Source organism: Hippichthys cyanospilos, chromosome 3 (assembly GCF_059441005.1).
Source record: "Hippichthys cyanospilos isolate Australia breed blue-spotted pipefish chromosome 3, RoL_Hcya_1.0, whole genome shotgun sequence".
Classification (NCBI taxonomy): Eukaryota; Metazoa; Chordata; class Actinopteri; order Syngnathiformes; family Syngnathidae; genus Hippichthys; species Hippichthys cyanospilos.
In genome coordinates, this window is record NC_142371.1 from 1947261 (window position 1) to 1969468 (window position 22208).

At 36.2% G+C, this 22208-nt stretch overlaps 1 protein-coding gene across 1 annotated transcript; it reads left to right on the plus strand.

Moving 5' to 3' along the window:
- Positions 1-6452: 6452 nt before the first annotated feature.
- LOC148425393 (metalloreductase STEAP4-like) lies at positions 6453-19631 on the plus strand. Its single transcript, XM_088411785.1, has 10 exons — positions 6453-6807; positions 8097-8204; positions 9152-9222; positions 9294-9381; positions 12591-12869; positions 12957-13051; positions 13330-13440; positions 14685-14727; positions 14815-14979; positions 18190-19631. The coding sequence occupies exons 1-10, from the start codon at positions 6601-6603 to the stop codon at positions 18439-18441; spliced, it is 1419 nt and encodes a 472-aa protein (XP_088267911.1). The 5' UTR covers positions 6453-6600; the 3' UTR covers positions 18442-19631.
- Positions 19632-22208: the final 2577 nt, after the last annotated feature.

The window sequence follows — 22208 nt, forward strand, 5'->3', positions numbered from 1 at the left end:
TTCAGGAATTCGATAAAGCAAGCAGTAATGATCCTCATGAGGGTGGTAATGAGACTAAATGGGAGTTAATGGGGTTACACTGATCAGGAGAGTAGGGAGACCCCAGGTTAATACAACTACTAACAGGACAGAGACAGAGAGGAGACAAATACAAACAGGCACACACTTATACAGTAGATGTAAAATAACAAGTCGGTAGCTGAGCCTTTTTGCTATAGTCTGAAATGATTTCAATGCATGAAAAACCTGATTTCAGCCTCAGAAATTAGACAGGAGCCTTGAGCGGGGTCCTCTTTGATTTTCTGGTCCGAAACTACTGTTACTCATGTGAGCGTGCATGCCTGCTACTTTGTGTTTGCTCAAAAAGTGTGCTCTTTCAAGTCTTGTGCGCTTAGCAGCACTTAATGAGATCATCGGGAGTTTTACCTATGAGCGTGCCTTTGATGAAATATGTTTTTGAAAAGAAAGAGGAAAAGGAAGCGTGAGTCGCAGCGATGCTGGTACGAGTGAGAATGGAAGCAAAGAACAGGGCAAGTGCAGTATTCATCATATGCACAGCCATACAGCACTTGTGTGTGTGTGTGTGTGTGTGTGTGTGTGTGCGTGTGTGTGTGTGTGTGTGTGTGTGTGTGTGTGTGTGTGTGTGTGTGTTGAAGGGTGATATATAGAGGTGACCTGCAGAAAATAGAGAAGGTTTAGTGAGGGGAGGCATCGCAATGAAAAAGAGGGAGCAGCCCCACAAGTGACACAGAGCAGAAGGGTGCATCAATTTTTAATCGAGAGGAAAAGTTGACTGGAGCTGAAATAGTGAGACGGATCACACACATCAACACATTAAAAGTTTTAAAGTTTATAGTGTGTCATGTTTGGCGTCTTGCATTAGGATACATGCATTGCAATGGAAGGGAGTGTTTGCTTTATATTGCTTTATATATATATATATATATATATATATATATATATATATATATATATATATATATATATATATATATATATATATATATATATATATATATATATATATATATATATATATCTTGGTCTTATAAAAAAAAAGGTACAAGACAGCCTTAAATTGTAAAAAAATAAATAAATAAATAAAATAAAAAATAAAAAAGAAGAAAAAGCTATATATGCAAATATATGTAACATTGAAACCAGACTCCCCTTCCAAGTACTTCCAGTTATTATTCCAGGACAATATTTGACCTCCATTGAAAGCCTGCTAAAACATCAAATCTTTATTTGGGGTAAATTAAAGTAATGCTACTATAAATGGTGGAAGGTGTGTGCCAAGTCCCATTTGGCATTAGCTTGAACATGATAATTCCCAACACAGTCACATCCTTCGTGACATTTGTGCAATGACATTACTTCATATGTTTAATTTTACTTTTCCTCTTTTTTTTCTTGATTGATGTGCACAACACATAGTTTTTAAGAAATAGTAGAAAAAAAAACTATTTTGATCTAATTTCTTTATTAGTTATCTGGGAAAAATACTGTATGTGTATCTAAATTGAGTGTGTTTTTGACTGGATGTTCTATAAACAATCATTTGATCAGTTGATCCAATTAACTGTCAGATACTGTTACTGTACTTTTAAGACTTCTGGAATAAAGCAAGTGAGCAAGTGAGTCATCCCCCCCCCACCCCCTCGCTAGATCCTCTTCCTGACATAAGGTCAGCCATTTTCAGACGCAGGGATGTTACTTTTCACTCTGACTCAGAGTTGGTCCTTGATTACAAGGTTTGAAGTTAGCAGTGTTATCTACTGAGCCCTCCAGCCATAACTAGGATTTTCTCATAAATGAAATTTACTTGTACTGCAGTGGACTCTAAATTGTGTCTAAAATGGCAACTAACTTCCACTATTCAGCCTGCTTAGTGATCAGGAAGTGACAATTGAAAGATTTTTCTTAGATACCTCTGGACTACCTATTCAAAGTCTCAAATTCTTTTATAAAAGCATTATTTGTAGATGAGGCTCCGTAAGAATTGAAGTCAATTAAAAAAACAACATTTCATTTCAATGAATTATCAAAAAAAACTAATCAAAACAAAGTACATCATTCATCATCAAATCAAAATTACTGTTAATTCATTTGAAGTACAACGAGTATACAACTTCAAGTTTCGAGTTATAATTGATGAAAAATATTGCTGGAAATCCCATAGAAAAGATCTTGTGATAGTTATGATTAGAATTCGGGGTTAGGAAATGCATTATGTCAATAGCATGTGCCCACTGTGATTCAAAATAAAAAAGTGTTTTTTTTTTTTTTGCGCGTGTGTGTTTGTGTGAGTGTTTATTCCATCAACATATGAAATCTGATCAATATTAGATGGCTACAGCCTCGGAAAAATCCCCTGAAAAACTGTAAACAGGAAGTTGCGCTCAAAAAAGACATGCGAATGAATCCAAGAAATCATTAAATACAACCAATGTGTCATCGCCTTATTCATGTTCAAATACTTGAGGACAAAAACTGATGAATAGAAACAGGCTGCCACCAAATGTCCCTTCTGTACACAAGAACAAAAAAAAGTGATTCATGTAACACAAGTATAAAAATGACTGATTAACGTGAGCGCCGATGTGAAGCTCTTATATCCTCATTACTTCCAACCTGCTGTTCTAATACGTTCAGTTTTCCAAACGCTTAGATCAGGACCCGTGTAAAAACAGGATCTCATCTCAATGCTCCATTTTTACAGTGAGAGTTGCAAGTGTGTATGTGTGGCTAGAAGTGTGTTATAAGGATAGATTGGATCTGGCCCATTAACTTTATAGCACACTCATTGAGCACCAGTGCAGTAGGGGTCAGTCGGGAGATTTCACTGTAAACCCCTAAAAAGCATCACGGTGATATACTGCGATGGAGGGGGGGGCAAGCTGATGAGGAGGGTTGAACGGTAGCACACTTCCTTCCTGTCTCCAAAGCACAGATTGCAACACTGTTCTCAAAGCTTGTCCGGTGCCAACAAAGTCCACGATATCATCGGCCGCCAAGCTGCCAGCTGGACTTTATTTTCTTCTGTAATCCATTTAAAGCGCTCAACAAGAAAAGAGCTTTTTTTTTTCCTTTCCCCACATCGACATTTTTAGAACAAATGAAGGGCGTAAATAGGGGCTTAGTTTCACACGTTTACTTTGGCTAAAAGAAGGTTTTGCACGTGGAATGGAATGCGCGGAAGATGGCCAGAGGGGCATTGATGTATGCTATGTGTGGGTCAATTTAGCCTCAAACCCATTGTTTCCCCACTGTGGCACTACATCTCCCTGCTTGGTCACACCTATAACCCAGTAATTCATTGGATTGCAGTGCAGCCAGCCTGCAACATTTATCATAGCACAGTCATAAAAACAGGCAATAAAGAAATGAAGAATCGCAAGATATCACACAATTAGGCTTTCCACAATCGGGGTTTTGTAGCACATTACCGATCAGCGAGTTAAAAATAAAAACGATAGGATATCACCAAGGTGATCAGATCCATTCGAGAACATTTACTGTACAGTTGACAAGCACTATTTGCTGAGGATTGGGACCTGCCCGGCTAAGAATTGGCAAAGCGAGCACATAATTGATGCCCGCTAAAATGCATTGGCATGAAGTCGTTCTATTGCATTGATAAGCATTCTGTATATGGAAAAATGGGGGAAAAAAACATGAGCCTCCTATGACCTTGTTTTAACAAGGTGGGGAAAAAAATCAAACTATACCTACTTGTTCTCAGATTATTATTTATGTTTTGCACTTTATTGCATTTCTTGAAATGTAGGTATACCGCCGATAGGTTTCTATCATATGTTTTGGGCCTAATGTGTGGTCTACGCTATGTATAAAATGTGAAAATGAGTACAGAACATTTTCATTGATTTATTGTGATTTTCAGCCATCAAAAAATACTATATCAAGATATTATATAAATAAATCACTCAATGGTTTAATCTCCGGAGAATACTATTTAAAATCAATAAAGATACAACTGCTTGAGGGGTTTTCTGAGAGTTCTTTTTAGGAGAGATTAAATACAGATTTTTCAAAATACTTTTTTTTTTCAATTCTTTGATGAAACTGTGATCATTTTTATGTCCATATCTATATTTTGCTGGGCCTTTTTGGTTCCCTTGATTGGCACCATTGTATTTTTCCTAGTTTCCTAAATTCTGTCTTCTCAACTATCTGCAATGCTGCACCGCAACACAGATGCCCCCCTCTTTCTTTTTGACATCAAATCACACTCTGCCGCACATTATATTTCATTGTAGTCTATTAATATTTAAACCTTCTGCCTATGTTCTCCAATGAATAATTGCTACAATTTTCCATGTATTAGATAGCACATTTATCTGGGGAGCATGTGCTCTGTTAGGCCCGTTGCCATGGAGATCTTCTCATCATTTTGCTCTAATTTTGACTATTATACCTGAAGCTTGCTATCAGCATGTTTTTTTTTTTTTTTTTTAAGATAATATGCACTTCTAACTAAATGACAGGTGTTAGAGAAGTCTGTCATTTTGATGGTATAAAAGTAATAGTGGGAAGTATAGGTAGAGATTAATGAGATTTTTTTGTCAAGAGCTTCTGTCCTTTAGCAGTCAAGCTAATCAATATGATGGCATTTGGACACTAACATTTCATCAGTTAAACTGATTACTGCTCCGTTTCCTGTTGGTTTTGATCATGAGGAAGCAAGCCACGCCATTTGAGGCATGTTGGAGCGTTTTTTGTGGTGAGCTGAAAAAAATGTTCAAATACGGCAAAGTTAATCTTTGTCCTTTTGTCCTTTACTGATCTTTGAGCTGGGTTTCAGAAGAGAAAACAACAAGACAATTTGATCCACGTATACTGTAAGTGAGCACACAGTCTGGGAAAATAACTACAAAGCTGTATGATAATTAAATGTCTGCCAAGGACACAGCAGCTTGTTCCTTTTCTCTGTTGTTTGCACTCAGTTGTGCAACTTTGGAACTTTATCGTTATTTGTTTTTGGATTTAATGTTTGCCGTTCACTGATATTGGGATTACTACTTTTCGGTGGTAAACCCAACAATCTTTGATTGCATGTTTTATAGACCAACTTTAAAATATATAATTCATAGAGGTGCAACTAATTTTATTCATTTTAAGCAATGAAAACAAATCTAATTAGATGAATCAAATAAGAAGGACAATGAAGAGGAAAAATGCCAAATGAAAATAAAGAAATCTATCCTTTGACCTCTATTAATATAGACTCCTAAAATAATATTTTACGCAAACATTGCCGAAGAAAACATAACACTTTTATGCGGATTTGCAGTAATTGAATCAATCTGCAATAAATAATGCCGCAGAGTGAAACCAAAGACAAATTGTGTTTGTATCACAATGTAGAGATGTCGAGAGATTCTTGTTCAGTGCACTTACAATTTGATGATGTAATTTTTAACCCATATATTGTTGTTCCCTTTTGTACGGTCATCATTCCTCTTTTTAATACTTCTGTATTTTGAATCAATTATTTTACATGCAGTCTCGTTCTTTTTCCTTTGGCTGTTTCATTTATTTATGCAATTCACACTTGCCTTTGTGCAGGAAATGTGATTTATAAATACAACTGCCCTGCCTAATAGCCAGTTAATTGCTGTTAAGGTCTCCGGCTAATTACAGCGCAGGAAAGCACATCAGCAATAATTTTAATCCCTTCCACCCCACCGCCTTATTTGAGTCACACACACATATACACACTCACACATCAAGTGGACCAAAGCAGCAGAGCAGAGGGAGTAATTACAGCATAGGACAGGTCACAAGGTCAGCTTTTCACCTTAACTGTACAACACTGGAGCATTTAGGGCCTTTTGGGAAATAAAAGGCCATCTTTAGCTTGGAGTGAACATCATTTATTAGCGAGCAAACATAAAAGTGCAGATTAACCTACAAATTGGTGGGCTCGCTTGCAAAGTATTGATTTGTCAGTGGCCACTTGTGAGGGCTTACTTAAGACCGGTGTGCTTTCCTCTATCCACATGTGCTAAAGCAGTTTGGTTTAGGGGGACTCGTTGGAAGAGGAGAGGGGGTGGGGAGCATTCCAGTTCATGGCCAATGTTTGCTCGGGTTCAAGATGTCCCTTTCTCAAGCAGTTGCCGATATGATGCAATATTGAAATCCACGGTATGATCGTGAAGGAAATGTTTTTATTTTGAAAGATTTCACAATAGAAAAAATACCCAAATGTGGAAAACTTATGACATTTTTCCCAAACGACTTGTTGGTTTCCCAGCAGTTGAAACCTCCTCCTCCCCAAAAAATTAGACTGCTGGAGTTATGGTTTGAGGAAATGCAAGTACCTCCCACCTTTTGCCATTCAGACTTCACCCAAAGCTAGTCGACAAATGGGAGGGGGGAAAGGCAAATACAAATACTCCACTTTCAAAATCTGTAAGTCAACACAGTGATGTGGTAGAAGAAGGCACACGCAGATGCCCGATAAATCGGATTTATCTTTTCTTCCACTCAGAAGAGGAATTTTTTTTTCAGGGAAATTGTATTTATTTTGAGTCTCGAACCTCAGCAGATCACCTCGGAGTTTATCATACTAGGCCAATGTCAAACGAGGGGAAGCCAGCGTGCGTGCCTCTGCATCCTCTGGGAGGAGGAGCAGAGGTCACCCGGGAGCAAGAGCCCTTGTGCGTTTTTGGGACGGGAGACATGGGACGCTCCCTGGGTCAGCGCCTGCTGCAGTCGGGCTACAAGGTCACGTACGGCAGCCGCAGACCGCTCAGCTGCCGGCCCTTGCCTCAAGGAGCTCAGGTAACGCCGTGGTGAGCGGCAAGTTGCTTCTGGTTCAAAAATATTCATCTGGACATGTAAGACCTAATATGCTTTGAAATTATGCCCTGTCTTATTGAGTAAGAAAAAAATCAAACACAGCTTCAAAAAAAGGAACCTTATCAGCTGAGTTGAAGGTCGCTGATGAAAATCAATATTTGCCTGCCGCTTCAAGCTTTTTTTTTCTTTTTAATGTTGGTGAAAGTGTGTAATGGACTATTTAAAATATGACTCCATTTTGGGGGTTTGATCATAATGAAACAGCTCATGTGAGTAACAGGACTGAATGCAGCATGACCGAGTTTTAGCTTAGATTTAGCAGACAGGCTACACGAAACAGCAACATGGCATTTATGGTCATAGCATGAATTTCATAATGTGATCCAAAAAAACAGCATTTAAAAAATACCAATGAAATAAAAGAGTCATTTGAATGAACATTTTGAATTTGATGTAAAAAGAGCTGCAACTGGAACCGATAGTATTTTTGATCTTCATTTTAAAATTGTTCAAATCCTCTGACTTTCAGCCTCTCACTTGTGAATATGTTCCCTATTTCTATAGTCCACCATTTGAGCGGAATTATTAGATTTAAGTTGAATTAAAAAAAAATACATTTTCTTTTACTAGGGAAATAAACATTTCAACCTCATTGGCTTTGTTCTTTTTATTTTTCCGTAGGATATCTGAATCCCCAAAAATAATCGCTAGTTTCAGCCTTGATGTAATATAACAAAGTAAAGAGACAAAACCAAACAAGTGAATTTGATGCAACTTCCTGTAGGACATGCCACTTGTACAATATTTCAAGTTTTTCAGAGCTTGTATTGTATTTGGGCAGTCCTTTTCAAATAGCGGGGGAATCTCAATTTTTTAAGATAATGACCTTATTTACAGTCACCACAGCAAGTGGGGGGGGGGGGGGGGGGGGGGGTGAAATGTTTTCTTTCGTGGGGTTGCTTTGCAAAAAAAAAAAAATAAATTGAGAAGCACCTTTTTAGGGTAAGAGTGTGAAAATACAGGGAGACAACTAAAGTATAGATAGATAGATAGATAGATAGATAGATAGATAGATAGATAGATAGATAGATAGATAGATAGATAGATAGATAGATAGATAGATAGATAGATAGATAGATAGATAGATAGATAGAATGGAATTTTGCGGGAAATCGTACGATCCTTTGAACCTGAGCGTGTGTTATTCAACACCAAATGAGTGGGTGTGTTCCCATGTGTTTGTGTCAGTGTTTATTTTGTTTGCCCCGTAGGTGATGAGCCATGCAGACGCAGCACAGCTGGCTCATGTGGTCTTCGTGTGCATACACAGAGAACATTATGGCTTCATGGAGAATCTCACCTCACAACTGAAGGGCAAGGTATTTATCTTTGCTTGTGGACGCGGTCTGCTTGAAAAGAAAAAAGAAAGAATAACACCGAGCTCTAATGGGAGATTTTTGTTTTGTTGAAAACTTACATTGAATCCGTCTTCTTGGAACTGCAAGCAAATACTCTCATCATCACCCTTTACTAAAAGGATTAAAAGCATTTTAGTGCGTAGAGCTACTTAATAAAAAGCTAATATTTTCTTCATCATGTTAGCATGAAAACTCCCCACAATATATATAAAAAAAATACCCATACCCAAAACCTATTTTACACAAAATGTGATACCTGAGGTCTCGTGTATCTTATCAGAATTAAAATGCAAATTCAAGAGGCTTTACCTGCATAATTTGAAGGTAGGCTATTTTTTGTTGCATCTTCTCCATTTCATTCTCACTTTATTTGGTGAAGTTTGGGAGAAATATTATTATTTATTTGGTTATTCATTTAATTATTTTAACAAAATATATAAACCCAAGTACTGTAGCAACACACAAAAATGTTAAGATTGAGCAAATGTGTGTGTTTATCTTTTGATGACTAAATTCTAGTGTGCCTAGTAGAGGACATCCTGACCTTTCCGATGATATCACACGTGTTTGGGTGGCATGCAGTTAACTTTGCTGTCTTCCTGAGACACCAAGGACACAAATGTGGACACAAATGACCAGGCTGCAATGATAAACGTACCTCTGCCCAAGCCAAACAAACCAAACACACTCACAAAAAGCATTTTTCATCAGTCTAGCGTTTTGTACGCTTGTTCCCTAAAATCAATGCGCTATAAAAACAAATTTTGCGATAAGCGGTAATGAGAAGACTCCAGGCAATCTCTAAGCATCCAGTGCTATTTTCTTGCGATGTGCTACGTCATCGTAGTCTTTCTTCAAGTGAGTCTGACATCTATTTGCTTATCTCCCACCCCGCTTTTGGTCCTGAGGTGCTGGTGGATGTCAGCAACAACCCCGAGCTGAATCTGTACCCGGAGGCCAACGCTGCTTATCTGCAGAGGTGAAGGAGCCACTGAAGCATGCAACTTTAATATGCTTCATGTTTTTGAATGAACAATGTTTGCCGTGCAGACTACTTCCTGGATCTCATGTGGTGAAAGCCTTTAACACCTTGTCTGCCTGGGCGCTTCAGAACGGGCCCGCCGACTCCTGTAGACAGGTAAAAGCGGCTCCGGTTGAAGTCATATTTTTGGAACAAATCGATTTTTCTCCACGTCTCTGAGATGTGCCATTTGAAAATGTCAAGCGTATTGATTTCTTCAGTCATTCCACACTGGCTTTGCAAAGCTACAAGCCTTTGGCAAGTGTCTGATGTGTTCCCACAGTGGGGGTGCTGACCAACAAGTTAAAAATAATGGAGGGAAGCTCAGTCCAAATTATATTATTAACTCATTTTGAAGTTCGGATCAGACCATTTGCGAGCGACCGCAGCCAAATTTGAGTCGGCCTTGTGTCTTTTCAGCGAGAGCCACCTCTGATGTATCCTTGAATCAATTAACTCAAAGTCATTCTTGGATCTGAGTGGCCCATCACACGTTTCGCTTTTGCGCTCTGTACTGCAAAACTGCAGCATATGTGGGTATTTTTTTGTTTCATTTCCATCCACTTGAGCACTCCCGGAGGACTGTGAAGCACATGTGCGTGTGTGCACGCGTGTGTGTGTGCGTGCGGACATGTGTATGTTTGTTTGGGTATTTAGGGCATCGATGGGCATCCATTTACTATGTTTCTTCAAAAAAAAAGTGTGATTTTACCCTTGAAGGTGTCAGAAAATATTGTGCAATAATAAAACTCGATATCAGTGGTGTCCACACTATGGCCTGGGGTCCATTTGTGGACCGTCATCTACATTTACGACATTTAACAGCCCATGGCATGTGCCAAATAAATAGATTTTTTTTTTAATTGTCCTTTAATTTTTTTTTTTAATTTAAAAAAAAATTGTTGACAGCCAGTGAGATATATATATATATATATAAATATATATATATATATATATATATATATATATATATATATATATATATATATATATATATATATATATATATATATATATATATATATATATATATTATTATTATATATATATATATATATATATATATATATATATATATATATATATATATATATATATATATATATATATATATATATATATATATATATATATATATATATATATATATTTTTTTTTTTATGGGGACCTGTGTGTGTATGTGTGTGTGTGTTGTGTGTGTGAGAAGAAAAGAAAGTGTAAATATATTTTTGGGATATATTTTAATTTTAATTAATAGAATAAAGTTCATCCGTACCACAAAGTACTACGAATATAAAACATAGAGAATCGCTAATGTAAGAACTCATTTGCTGTTGAAATTGAATTTAATTATTTTCTTGGTCAAGGCTGAATAATTGCTCATGTATTAGATCACATTAGATTTAATACGATTCATGAATTGCATTGCTCAATAGTGGTTATGTTTTAATGTGCAAATGACAACTACACAATCTGAATAAAAAAATTAACTGAATGTAGAGAGTATTCTACCCATATTCCACAGTATTCTACTACGGAGCCTGAAGTATTCAGTCGTGACTTTTTTTTTTTTTTTTAAGGATCTGTATGACAAAAAAAAAAAAAAACGTTTGTTTTTACAATAAAGTTTACTGGCAAAAAAAAACAAAAAAAAACTGAATGTTCCTGTATATATTCCTATTAATTTACTATAATTTACGGGTTAAATTTTGACATTGACTTTTTCAAAAAATATTAAAGCTATAGAAACACACCTGACATGTTCAGAAAGCATTTAATCTCAATTTTTACACGGAATTTTCGATGTGATCACCCCTTGCTCACATGCCACATGAACAAGCGTCCATTACTCAGATTTTGCTAATTCAAGGACACCAAACACCTTTCTGATTGAGTGAATGACATGACTGGAATAAACATGAATACAAAAAAATAAGAATTAATTTAGCTTTAAAATAGCACAGGTTTTATCTTATTACCATTTATAATTCAGTACATATGAGCTGTTAAAATGTCACTTCTGGGACACTGTGTATTAGATAAATAATAATAAGTAAGAATAAAATAATACGCTAATTACGATAATAATAAACGTGTGTTTTACAGTAAACTAAACACAACACTGAAACAGCAGATGTAAACACTGCCAGTTAAAAAGTTTCAATGTTTCAAATGTTTTAAAGAATGATTTACCTATAAAGCCTATTCTTTCACATATCCTATGATGAATAAAAAACTAAAGATAATCAGCCTAACCTCATGAAGGACCACATCACTCAAAATAAATCTTTTGAGAGTCTCAAATTTGAGGATTCGGACAATTTTAAGTTAATTAATGGCTGTAAACGATTACTCGATTATGAATGTACTTGTTGATTAATTTGATACTCAGTTGCCGATTAATCGATTAATTCCCATAAACTCAAGCGCAAACAAATTCCGGGATTGTAACGTCCCGGATTTTTACCTTTAGCTGTACGCTTAGTGTCCAAGATGACTACTGCTTCAAACTCTCTCTACATTAGATCGCTTAAGATCATGGGATACCTTACCGTAGAGCCCACCCCCAAATATTCATTATTGCATAGTACTTTCCTTGATTAAAAAAAAAAAAAAAAAAGATAAACCGGAACTGACGTAATAAAGTAGTGCTTTTACAACTAAAAAAGATGTAAAAGATGTCACCCTATGGGATTAAATGAATCAATTTTATTTCATTGTATCATGGCACCAGCACTTTAAAATAAGATCATTTTGCTCCAGCATGCTACCGTAGATTGTTGTCTACCACTGAGCTGTATGTGTATTTGTATTTTGAATGTCTTTATTCTTCTTAACCTAATATATACTGGAAATGTTGCATCGGCCTGCCAAGCGATATACACGAATACTCGCTATAATCTGTCAAATTTACATTAAAAATGTTCTGGAGCCCTTGTGCAATATTTTGATCTTTTTGGGTCAGTTTCTTCCACATCATCATTTATCCAAGGGATTACACACTTCTGGGAGTGTGTTAACTAAGTTGTCACTTTCTGGGTAAAATTTCAGCTCCCTAGTCTTCTTTTAATGCTTTCCCCTTGATGTAAAATGTCTTTGATGTCAATTCAAAGGGTAGGACAAAATACAGCACAAGTGTTGATATGCACAGCTCCTTTTTGAACAAATAATGGATTTTGATTGCAATTTCCTCCCATCTTTTATTAATTCTTTTTAGTACGAGCCTAATACTCCGTTGTATGACGCAGTGATTATCATTGTCTTACAATTACGTTGTGATTTCTTGCCTGATAAAAAGTATCTTCGCTACTTCCTTGATATTGCAGGTTCACCTGTGCGGTAACAGTTGCGATGCAAAGCAGGCTGTAGCGGAGGTGGCCACCAAGATGGGCTTGGCAGTTTTGGACAAGGGCTCTCTGTCGGCAGCCCAGGAGCTGGAGGACTTCCCCCTGAAGCTCTTCCCCGAGTGGAGGCTGCCCCTCCAAATTGCCGCCAGCCTCACCGCTTTCTTCTTCTTCTACCTGCTCATCAGAGACGTCATCTATGCCTATGTGGATCAGGGCAAAGACATCTCCTTCAGAATCATGGTGTCCCTGGCCAATAAGGTCCACATTTTTCTTTTTTTTTTAGGTATAATAGTCAAATAAAACATCATAACTCATGTGTGATTGTGTGCACCGTGTGTCTTTTAGGTGTTTCCAATCGTGTCCCTCATCATGTTATCCTTGTGTTACCTGCCTGGTGTTATTGCGGCCTTCCTCCAGCTCCACAGGGGTACCAAATACAGGTAAACTATAGGATATATATATATATATATATATATATATATATATATATATATATATATATATATATATATATATATATATATATATATATATATATATATATATATATATATATATATATATATATATATATATATATATATATATATATATATATATTTATATATATATATATTTATATATATATATATATATATATATATATATTTATATAAAACCCTATGTCATTTTAAGATTGGAGCAAACGAGTGCATTTATTTTTATTTGTCTCTTTCAGACGATTCCCTGATTGGCTGGACCGATGGATGCTATGCAGGAAGCAGCTAGGATTGCTGGCGCTCGCTTTTGCCTTTCTACACGTCCTCTACACGCTAGTCATCCCAATAAGGTGCTTCAGATAAATATGGTTTAATGATCTATTATAGGTGCTTTTTTATGATTTCCATGGAGGCAGGTGTTTTCAAATTCATGTGAAGTCATTTTTATGAAGTGGTGTGATAACAATGTATGACAATGTGACAACAACATTATGTACAAAGGTACATAATGGGAATTGAATAAAAAATGAGTATGTGCTCCTTTGTAATTTGAAAATAACGCTCTACAAAATGGTGAAAGATGAAATATTAATCAATTTAGTTTTACCTTTGACAACATTTTTTACACTCGAGAATTGATTTGCAAATATCAATACATTTGTTAATGCGGTTTTCTGCTCAGTAGTATAGGCTACAGTGGATAATTTGCATAACAGAAAGTAAGAAAATCATTGTGTTTTTTTTCTTCTACTTGTATAAGTGCTTAAGGCACTAGCCATGCATAGTCAGTTTCTCATTCTCGGTCTAATTGTCGTGCTGTGCAATCATTTTGTGACTTTACTCGGTTTCATTAAATTATACAGAGCATGATGAAACAGCCAGAATGAATATGGAAAAAGATCTACTAGAAAAGATACAAAAAAAATATCGAATCTACCAATTTATCTTTGAGTTTATCACAATCATTTCATTGTGCTTTCTGACTTTTAAGTCTGATTTCTCAGAATTCTCACTTTGATTTATACATTCTGACTTTAAAGTAATTCTAATGTAACTGGCTGGTAAATCAATTTTACAGCTTTATATCTGTTGTTATTATTACTATTATTATTGTTGTTGTTATTATTATCATTATTATTTGAGGGAGTAAAGGCATGTCAGAATTCTGACTTTAAAGCATTTCTGATTAAAATGGCTGGGTAAAATTATTTTCAGCTTTGCCTTGAGATATGATGATGGCGATGATGATGATTATTGAATGAGGTCAGAATTTGACTTTAAAATTTAAGATTTCTGAGAAGAAAGTCAGAAATCTGAGCTGAAAAAAAGATGAGAATACTGCCCCCCGTTAAATTATTATTTTAAAATGTTTTGAAAAATGTGTGCGATCATCATGTTTGTTTTTTCATGTCCTTTAAAATGTACTGACAATTTCAGTTTAAATATATGCTGTATGTTTTACGAAACACACGATTTGAAATACATAACCTTTACCCAGACATGAGGATTTTGAGCCAAGCCAGTAAAATGATTACTGCATAATATCTCTTATTAGTGGCAAATATGAATAACGTATTTTCTTTCAAACTTACAGATACTATGTGAGATTCAAAGGTTGGGATTACGTCATCACACAGGTAAAATATGTTCTTGAACCCTGCTTGCATTTGTCAGAAGCATCAGTCTCCAAAGCTTTTTTTTTTTTTTTTTTTTTCCCTGTGCAGATCAAGGAAAACAAAACGACAAAGTTTGACAAAACGGTGGCCTGGCGAACAGACTCCTACTTCTCGGTGGGCATTCTGGGATTTGGCCTGTACGTCCTGCTGGGAATAACATCGCTGCCTTCAGTGAGCAACGCTCTCAGCTGGAGAGAATTCAGCTACGTACAGGTAGCCATTTAGCGCGTGTGGATGCTGCGTTTGAATGTGCGCTGACTCTGGATACAAAGGTCCAGTGTGCCGTGTGGACTGGCTAAATCCCTGCGTCCTGTTTACCTCAAACATTGGCGGTCATAACTGGAGGAATACGTCTGTGGATTTTTCCCACCCGAGCTCAAGCTGTTACCGAGCTCAGCAGCTCCCCAACAGACTTCTCATTATGCAACTGTCTCTGCCTGCATATGTGTTGCGTGTTTGTGTGAGTGAGAGCTTTCCTCATCACTTTTTTTGATAAACATTGACTCACAAATGAATCAAACTTTTCAAATTCATGTTTTTGTGATGTATTCATTTAATTTTTATCAGTAAGACATTTGATTATTTATTGTATTTATCTGTAAATCTAATTTAGCATTATTAATTTAACGGCCTTGTATTTTTTATTATTATTATTATTTTATTGTTATGATTAGGGGACATGCTGAGCTGTCCTTAGGTGTGATTGGTTGCGTGGATGGTTTTTCATCTCTGGGATAGGCCTGCAGCACGAATAGTAGTCGTAGTAGTAGTAGTAGTCCGCCCGTCTATCTGTCTGTCTGTCCGCCCGTCCGTCCGTCCATCCGCCTATCTATCTATCTATCTATCTATCTATCTATCTATCTATCTATCTATCTATCTATCTATCTATCTATCTATCTATCTATCTATCTATCTATCTATCTATCTATCTATCTATCTATCTATCTATCTATCTATCTATCTATCTATCTATCTATCTATCTTATTAGCAATCTTTTCAGTTTTTTTTAATCCATTTCATTCCCCTTTTGCATTTATTTTTTCTTAAACAAATGCATCTATGGCTGCAATTAACAGCTATTTTAATAACTGATTACACATCGATTTTTTTTAATTAATCAGTTTAGAAATAATGCATTGATTTCCATCCGTTCTTTCAAAAACAGGGATTTTTTCAAGTGGACAATGCAGAAAATGCTATAATATTCGTGTGTGTGCGTGTGTTTGTGCTTTAACGCAGTCACTCAGGCTGCCTCAATGATGATTTTCTGACATCCTTTTCCTTTTCTTCCAGCTGTCATCGGAAAATATGTGTGGGTGTTTGCTATTTATTGTATTATTGTGTGAAGCACTTTGTGCCACAATTTCAATCTGAAAAGCCTCATATAGTGGAAAGTCTGATTGGTTGTTTGACAGACTGGCATTTCAGGCTACCACTTACCTTATGAAACCATAGAGGGCCACAAAGGCAGCGCTCCACTTAAATGTGCACTGTTAAAAAAAAGTGAAGCAGGCAAAACGCCAATAGGTTTGGCAGTAACTGAGAATGAAATATAAGGTACAGTACTAGTTCATTGTTGGGTATTTCAGACAAATTCGGATGATGCTACATGAGCAAGCTTGGATTCGAAAAACATGTAAGCTACAACTAGCCTGATGAGTCACATGGTGCAAGTATGCTAAAAAATATTAAAAAGATGCAATTTTGATTTAAAATAAAAAAGACAGTCGTTCTCAGTAATCATTTATTGATGTACACTATGTGAAATTATTTTTTTTAAACCAAGTACCCCTGAACACGAGCATGTGGTTTTTGGATTTGCATACAATAGTTTTTGAAGGAGACATAACACAATTTAGGTTTCTTCATTTTCCAATTAATTTACTCTTAATTTGAAAAGGAAGCTGTTTTGTACTGTTCCTGTAACAACATAACAAAGCATTAGATTTGCTAACACTTGCAGAAACAGTGTTAAAATCTCATGTACCCCTAAAGCGCCTTCACAGACCCCCGATTGTGAACCTCTGTTCAAGACTGACACATACATCTTGACTGAAGTTCACTTGGTGTAAAAACAATTGAGAAACTACTAGTTGCATGAAATGTGATGACTTATTGGACATATAATTTTATTCACTGGTGATGTGCCATAAATAATTCAAACAATAATCAAGATTCTCTTTTACTATGATTCAGAATTTGAATGATTTAGGATTTTGTTAGTAGCTAGTTGTACTCCTTATAACATCAACACACTCCCATTAAAAAAAAATCATATGCAATGATTAAGGATAAGAAACCAATAGTCATTTGTGCTTTCATTGTTTATGGAACAAGTCTCCAGCATTAGCGCTAGGCTCTAATTACACGGTGGATTAAAATGCAGTCGGATATTTCAAACTCACACAGAAAAAAATGTCCATCCCTACATTCAAAGTTAATAACTTCAAATATCTAAACAATGCGGACTTTCTATCATTCTATAAAAGCTTGCATCATTCAAAAAGAATGATGAGGGGAAAATTAGTTGGCCCATCTAGCAACTTAGGTTTACGAAACCTAATCGCACAACAAGGCTTCCATCTTCCATTCTAGTCTTGGTATGTCAATAAATCAAAATAACGATGAAGTAGCTGTTGCTGTCCATATGCTGTTTCTGTGGGGGGAAAAATACACTTTAATGTCTCAATTTGTCATACTGTTTTGCAAAGCAGAACAGATTAGATTGTGACGATTATTTGAACATGAAGCAGAAATCATTGTTGATCAAATCCCCTTGCATCAAAAATAGTTTTGAATTGGGAATTGATTCCTAATCAAATTGTAGAATCGTGTATAAGAATCAAATTCAACCGTGATTTCAACCATCAGGTTTTTATATGGTGTCAGTTAGCTAAACATTCTGCCTTTTTTTTTTTTACCCGAGATAATTTAATCTGAACTACATATCTCATATTTAATCTAATCTCACAAAATTCTAAACTGGAAAGTCAGTTTTAAAAGTCTCCGAATGTGATGAGCATCCCAAAACAACTTGATAGTCCTTCATTCTTCTCTTTTTCCTCGGAGCTGTTTGGCCTTTCCCTTCTTTGATCAATGTAAAATATAATCCGCCTGACGGACTAATCATTCATAAATGTAACTGGGTCATGTGAAGCTCATCTTCACATTCCACACCCCTTCTCTTTACTCCAGCACAAATTAGAGCTGTACTTTAAATGTTAATGTTATTCATCAAATGTAATTTAGAGGCAATACCTTGTCCTTGGTCACTGGCTTGGTGGATCTACGAGAACATTGCATGCGCGCCTATGTAAATGTCCCTGCACAAAACCAAAGGTTAAAAGGCTGCTGCTTGACACTGCATCCCGCTGAGGCCGAGAATCTGTTTGTGTGTGACCACTCACTTTGTTGTTTTGCAGTCAAAGCTGGGCCACGTGACTTTGTTCCTGTGCACCCTTCACACGTACCTGTACGGCTGGGACAGGTTTATGCGGGCCGCCACGTACAAGTGGTACACGCCCCCAGGCTACATGCTGAGTCTGCTGGTGCCCTCCGTGGTGCTGGGGCTAAAGCTGCTGCTCCTCCTTCCTTGCGTGGACCGGAGCGTCGCTCGAATTCGACGGGGCTGGGAGAGGACTGAACCTGATGAGGAGAAAACACTTCTTACTTAGGAAAAATGTGCCGGTAAACTTAAGATTGGGGGTGACTTGTGGCTTTTTCTTAGAAAGCAAAGATGCAATAGTGAAATCAGTGGATTCACTTATTTTACGTCTCGAAATGGGCCCAAATTGATATCACTCATTTCTGCTACATTCAAGTTTGTTTGTACTGCAAAAAGACTGTTAGAAATGCTATGGTTTTGTAAATATTACACTTTTTATAGTCATGATGTCACCGTGTGCCTGTGTCCACATGTCGTGGAATTTTTATGCTCGTTTGAAGCCACTTTGACTAGCTAGGCTTTACGTATACATTTATGATCTGGTTTGAAACAAATATCAGATTTTAGCAATACTTTATTTTTTGTGACAGAAATTTATAAAACAAAAATTGTATTATGTCTTTTTTTTTTAACATCCTACAATTCATGCTTGCGTTTTTACATTGAAATTCAATCCGTAATTTAAAAGCTGACTCAGAAACCCTGAATCCAGTTTAAAACTATACTTAGAAACAATTTTAGGGAAACATTTATACAAGGCGTAAAAAAAGTAAAGACAATTTTAAAAAAAAGAGCATCTACCCCTACCGCCCTTAACAACAATGAAAAGATCAGGTAGCCTATAGATCATGTTATTTATTTAAAAAAAAACATATACACACACACACACGCACACACACACACACACACATACACATAAATTAAGGCATTTTTCTAAAAAAAAAAAAAAGTTTTTTATAACTCCAAAAACAAAATGCAAAAAAAATAAATAAATAAATAAAATAAAGGAGTATCAGCAACCTGTATAGTGAGGTTTTTTGTCTTTTTTTTTTCGATGAAGACGGCCTTGCATTGTAAAAAAACAAAAACAAAAAAAATAGACCTGCACTCTTTTGTTGACTAACCAAGCATTCATATTTAGTATTTTAGCTGCCTCAGGACTGATAATATATAATACATTTTTATGTATGCTCATATACAGTATCTTTCAGTCATGAAGATCGACAGTACTTGTAGTTTTATGTATGCTTTTGTTTTCATACACAGTATCTTTCAGTCATGTTGATATACAGTACCTGTTTATATTCAGGTCCATGTATTTATGCTTCTCTTTTTCCTCCTGGTGTTCCCATATGAACTGAACCGCCGACCAAGTGAAATGCACTTCCAATTAAAATACACAATCATGATAAAATTGCACTGACGTTTCTTTCTTATTACCGTGACTCCGCTGTATCCCGTCCGTGAACTCGGGAAAAACTCCCCGAAGAGTCGCGGGTGCGTCTGATCCATCTCAGGGGTTCATCTGAAGTCTTTCACTGGGAAACATTTGCTCAGTTGCCGGCTTCTTCTCCCCACACACTTTTAGAGTTTTACAGCATCTCATCCTATCACGGCGAGAGGAGCGTGTCGAGAGGAGCGGCGTGTCAAGTGCTCCATCAGAGGAGGACCCCAGGAAATTTTATATTACTTGTAAGAGCATAGAGAGAGTAGGTTCTTGGAAAGCACAGAAACCAAAGCGGAGGAGATGTTAGTAGAGTTTGAGATCAAACTTCAATATATATGCACAGCAGGCATATGCATTTAGCGCTTACAGTATGAGCATGAATGCATTAATATCATAAGTTACACACACACACACACACACACAAATACATACATTCCACCTGAGGGAAAGAAAACTGAGCAGTGGAAAATATCAACCAGCAAGCTATCCAACTACAGCAAAGAATGGAAATATTGATGACCTCGGCAAATATAAAATATTTAAATGTGTTGTTATGCGTTGTTCTGTTGGAGGAATTTGAAATTCAGATTATTTTTGTTTGGCTCTGTGGAGGAACGTTCAACGTTATTATTACTATTGCTTATTAACATTTAAATCATTCTTTCTTTACTGATGTTTTTGCTTTCATGGTAACATCATTAGCAAGCTATCAATTGCTATTAGTGACCAAGTGACCAAATAAATAATTAAATGTTTCGAGGTGCCCCCAGCAATGTGTGCATGGACTAGTCCAGTGGTTCGAATCCATTTTTCTGTGTGAAATATGTTTTCATCCGAGTACGCCTTCACCAGTGCAAAGCATTTTGGGGTTTCAAAAAAGAAAAAAAAAACTCTTAAAACCTGACATCAGTGTCTGATTCATTAAACTTTAGACCGTTTCACACTTCATTTGTCCACAAAAGATAATCAACATAAAGTGTCCTCTTTTGGATTATAGAAGAGATGTTATCAAAAAGAAAAAAAAAACTTAGCTATTAATACATTTTTGTCCACAAAAAAAAAAAATCAACATAAAGTGCTAGACTCGTTCTGAGAAAGAAATAATTATAAGTAAAAAAATGTTCACAGATAAATATTAAATATGAAGCGTCCTTTTTTTTGGATTACAAGAGCGATCTGTTCACTAAAACAAATCATTAACTTAATCATTAATAAAAATTTGCCCATGAAAAATAATCAACAAAAAGTGTTAGACCCGTTCTCAAAAAGAAATGATTATAAATAAATATTCATCCACAGAAAAATATTCAACTTAAAATGTCCATTTTTGGGATCATAGTAGAGATATGTTCAAAAAAATAAATCATGAACTTGACAGGTAACGAGAGGTGGCACGTGACAAGATGGGTTCAACCATTCTAGTGTGGGGGAGAATTTGGCTTTTAAAATCAATTAATTCAATAACCTACTGAACATAACATTTTGTTAACTTATATTTTCCTGAAACGTTTATTTTTAAAGAATTTTTGCATGTTTGCTTTATTTATCATCTCGAGTACCCCCTGGAGTTCCTTCAAGTACCTTCAGGAATACACATACACTCATTTGAGAACCACTGGACGAGTCAATGCTGTTTGGTACATTGAATTAGTAGTTCCATTCATGTTTGAGATGTCCGACAGCAATTCTTTAGCTTACAGAAAGCAATAACGTACGTCACGTGCTACAAAAAACTAAATGCAGCCATCTACAAGTTTTGAGGTTTCACTTGTAATACATTCTACTGTATAGCTTTCTATTGAACCAGAAAAACATGACATGATTGTAAAGTTGATGATAAAGTTTAGCTTTGGTTATAGTTTTTGTTAATTCTGTTTGAGTATTAAAAAAAAAAAATCGAATCAAGATTGTTGTGGTTTCTCTTTTATTTATGAAACTTCATGTACATTTCACAGATGAGTCCTAGGTAAATGCTTCATTCGCAAATGATGTGTATCTTTACCCATAATGCAGCAGTTTATTTACTTTTCCTAGCAGGCCACAGATAATCATGTTACACGTATCGGAGTTGTCTAGGTGTGTGAAATTTCAATACCAGTGGAAATTACAATATGTAAGCCAGCTTGTTTCACAGTTTTTCTGTGCATTATTAGATTCATGGCTTCCCAAGGCAATATTTGAATCTCGTTTGAATCTTAGCACGCACACACAAAGATGGAATCTAAAAGCGCCTAAAATCAACATCAGTTCTTTGGTAGAAGGAGGATGATACAAGAGTGGGAGAGGCTGGAGGAGAGATTACAGATTGTGTGAGCAGATAATGTTATTAGATGCGGGTTAACAAAGTTTTTTTTTTTTTTGCATAAATGTTCTACTCGAGGGTAAACGAGAATCTGATCATGACAGCTGCTCCATTCTCCTCACTTGCAAGCTCAGCTTCTGCGTTATCTGATTAACTTCCATTTCCTGCAATTTCTCACCTGCCCACCAGCTGTCACTGCTGAGTAAGCCACATTCAGCGGATGCTCGATCCAATGGCCTGCTTTGCC

What these genes read in the sequence shown, in the direction of transcription:
- LOC148425393 (XM_088411785.1), top strand. Translation starts at nt 6,601, where the DNA reads ATGTCAAACGAGGGGAAGCCAGCGTGCGTGCCTCTGCATCCTCTGGGA. An exon ending in CCTTGCCTCAAGGAGCTCAG is followed by an intron (nt 6,808 to 8,096) that starts GTAACGCCGTGG and finishes TTTGCCCCGTAG; the next exon opens with GTGATGAGCCATGCAGACGC. An exon ending in ACGCTAGTCATCCCAATAAG is followed by an intron (nt 13,441 to 14,684) that starts GTGCTTCAGATA and finishes TCAAACTTACAG; the next exon opens with ATACTATGTGAGATTCAAAG.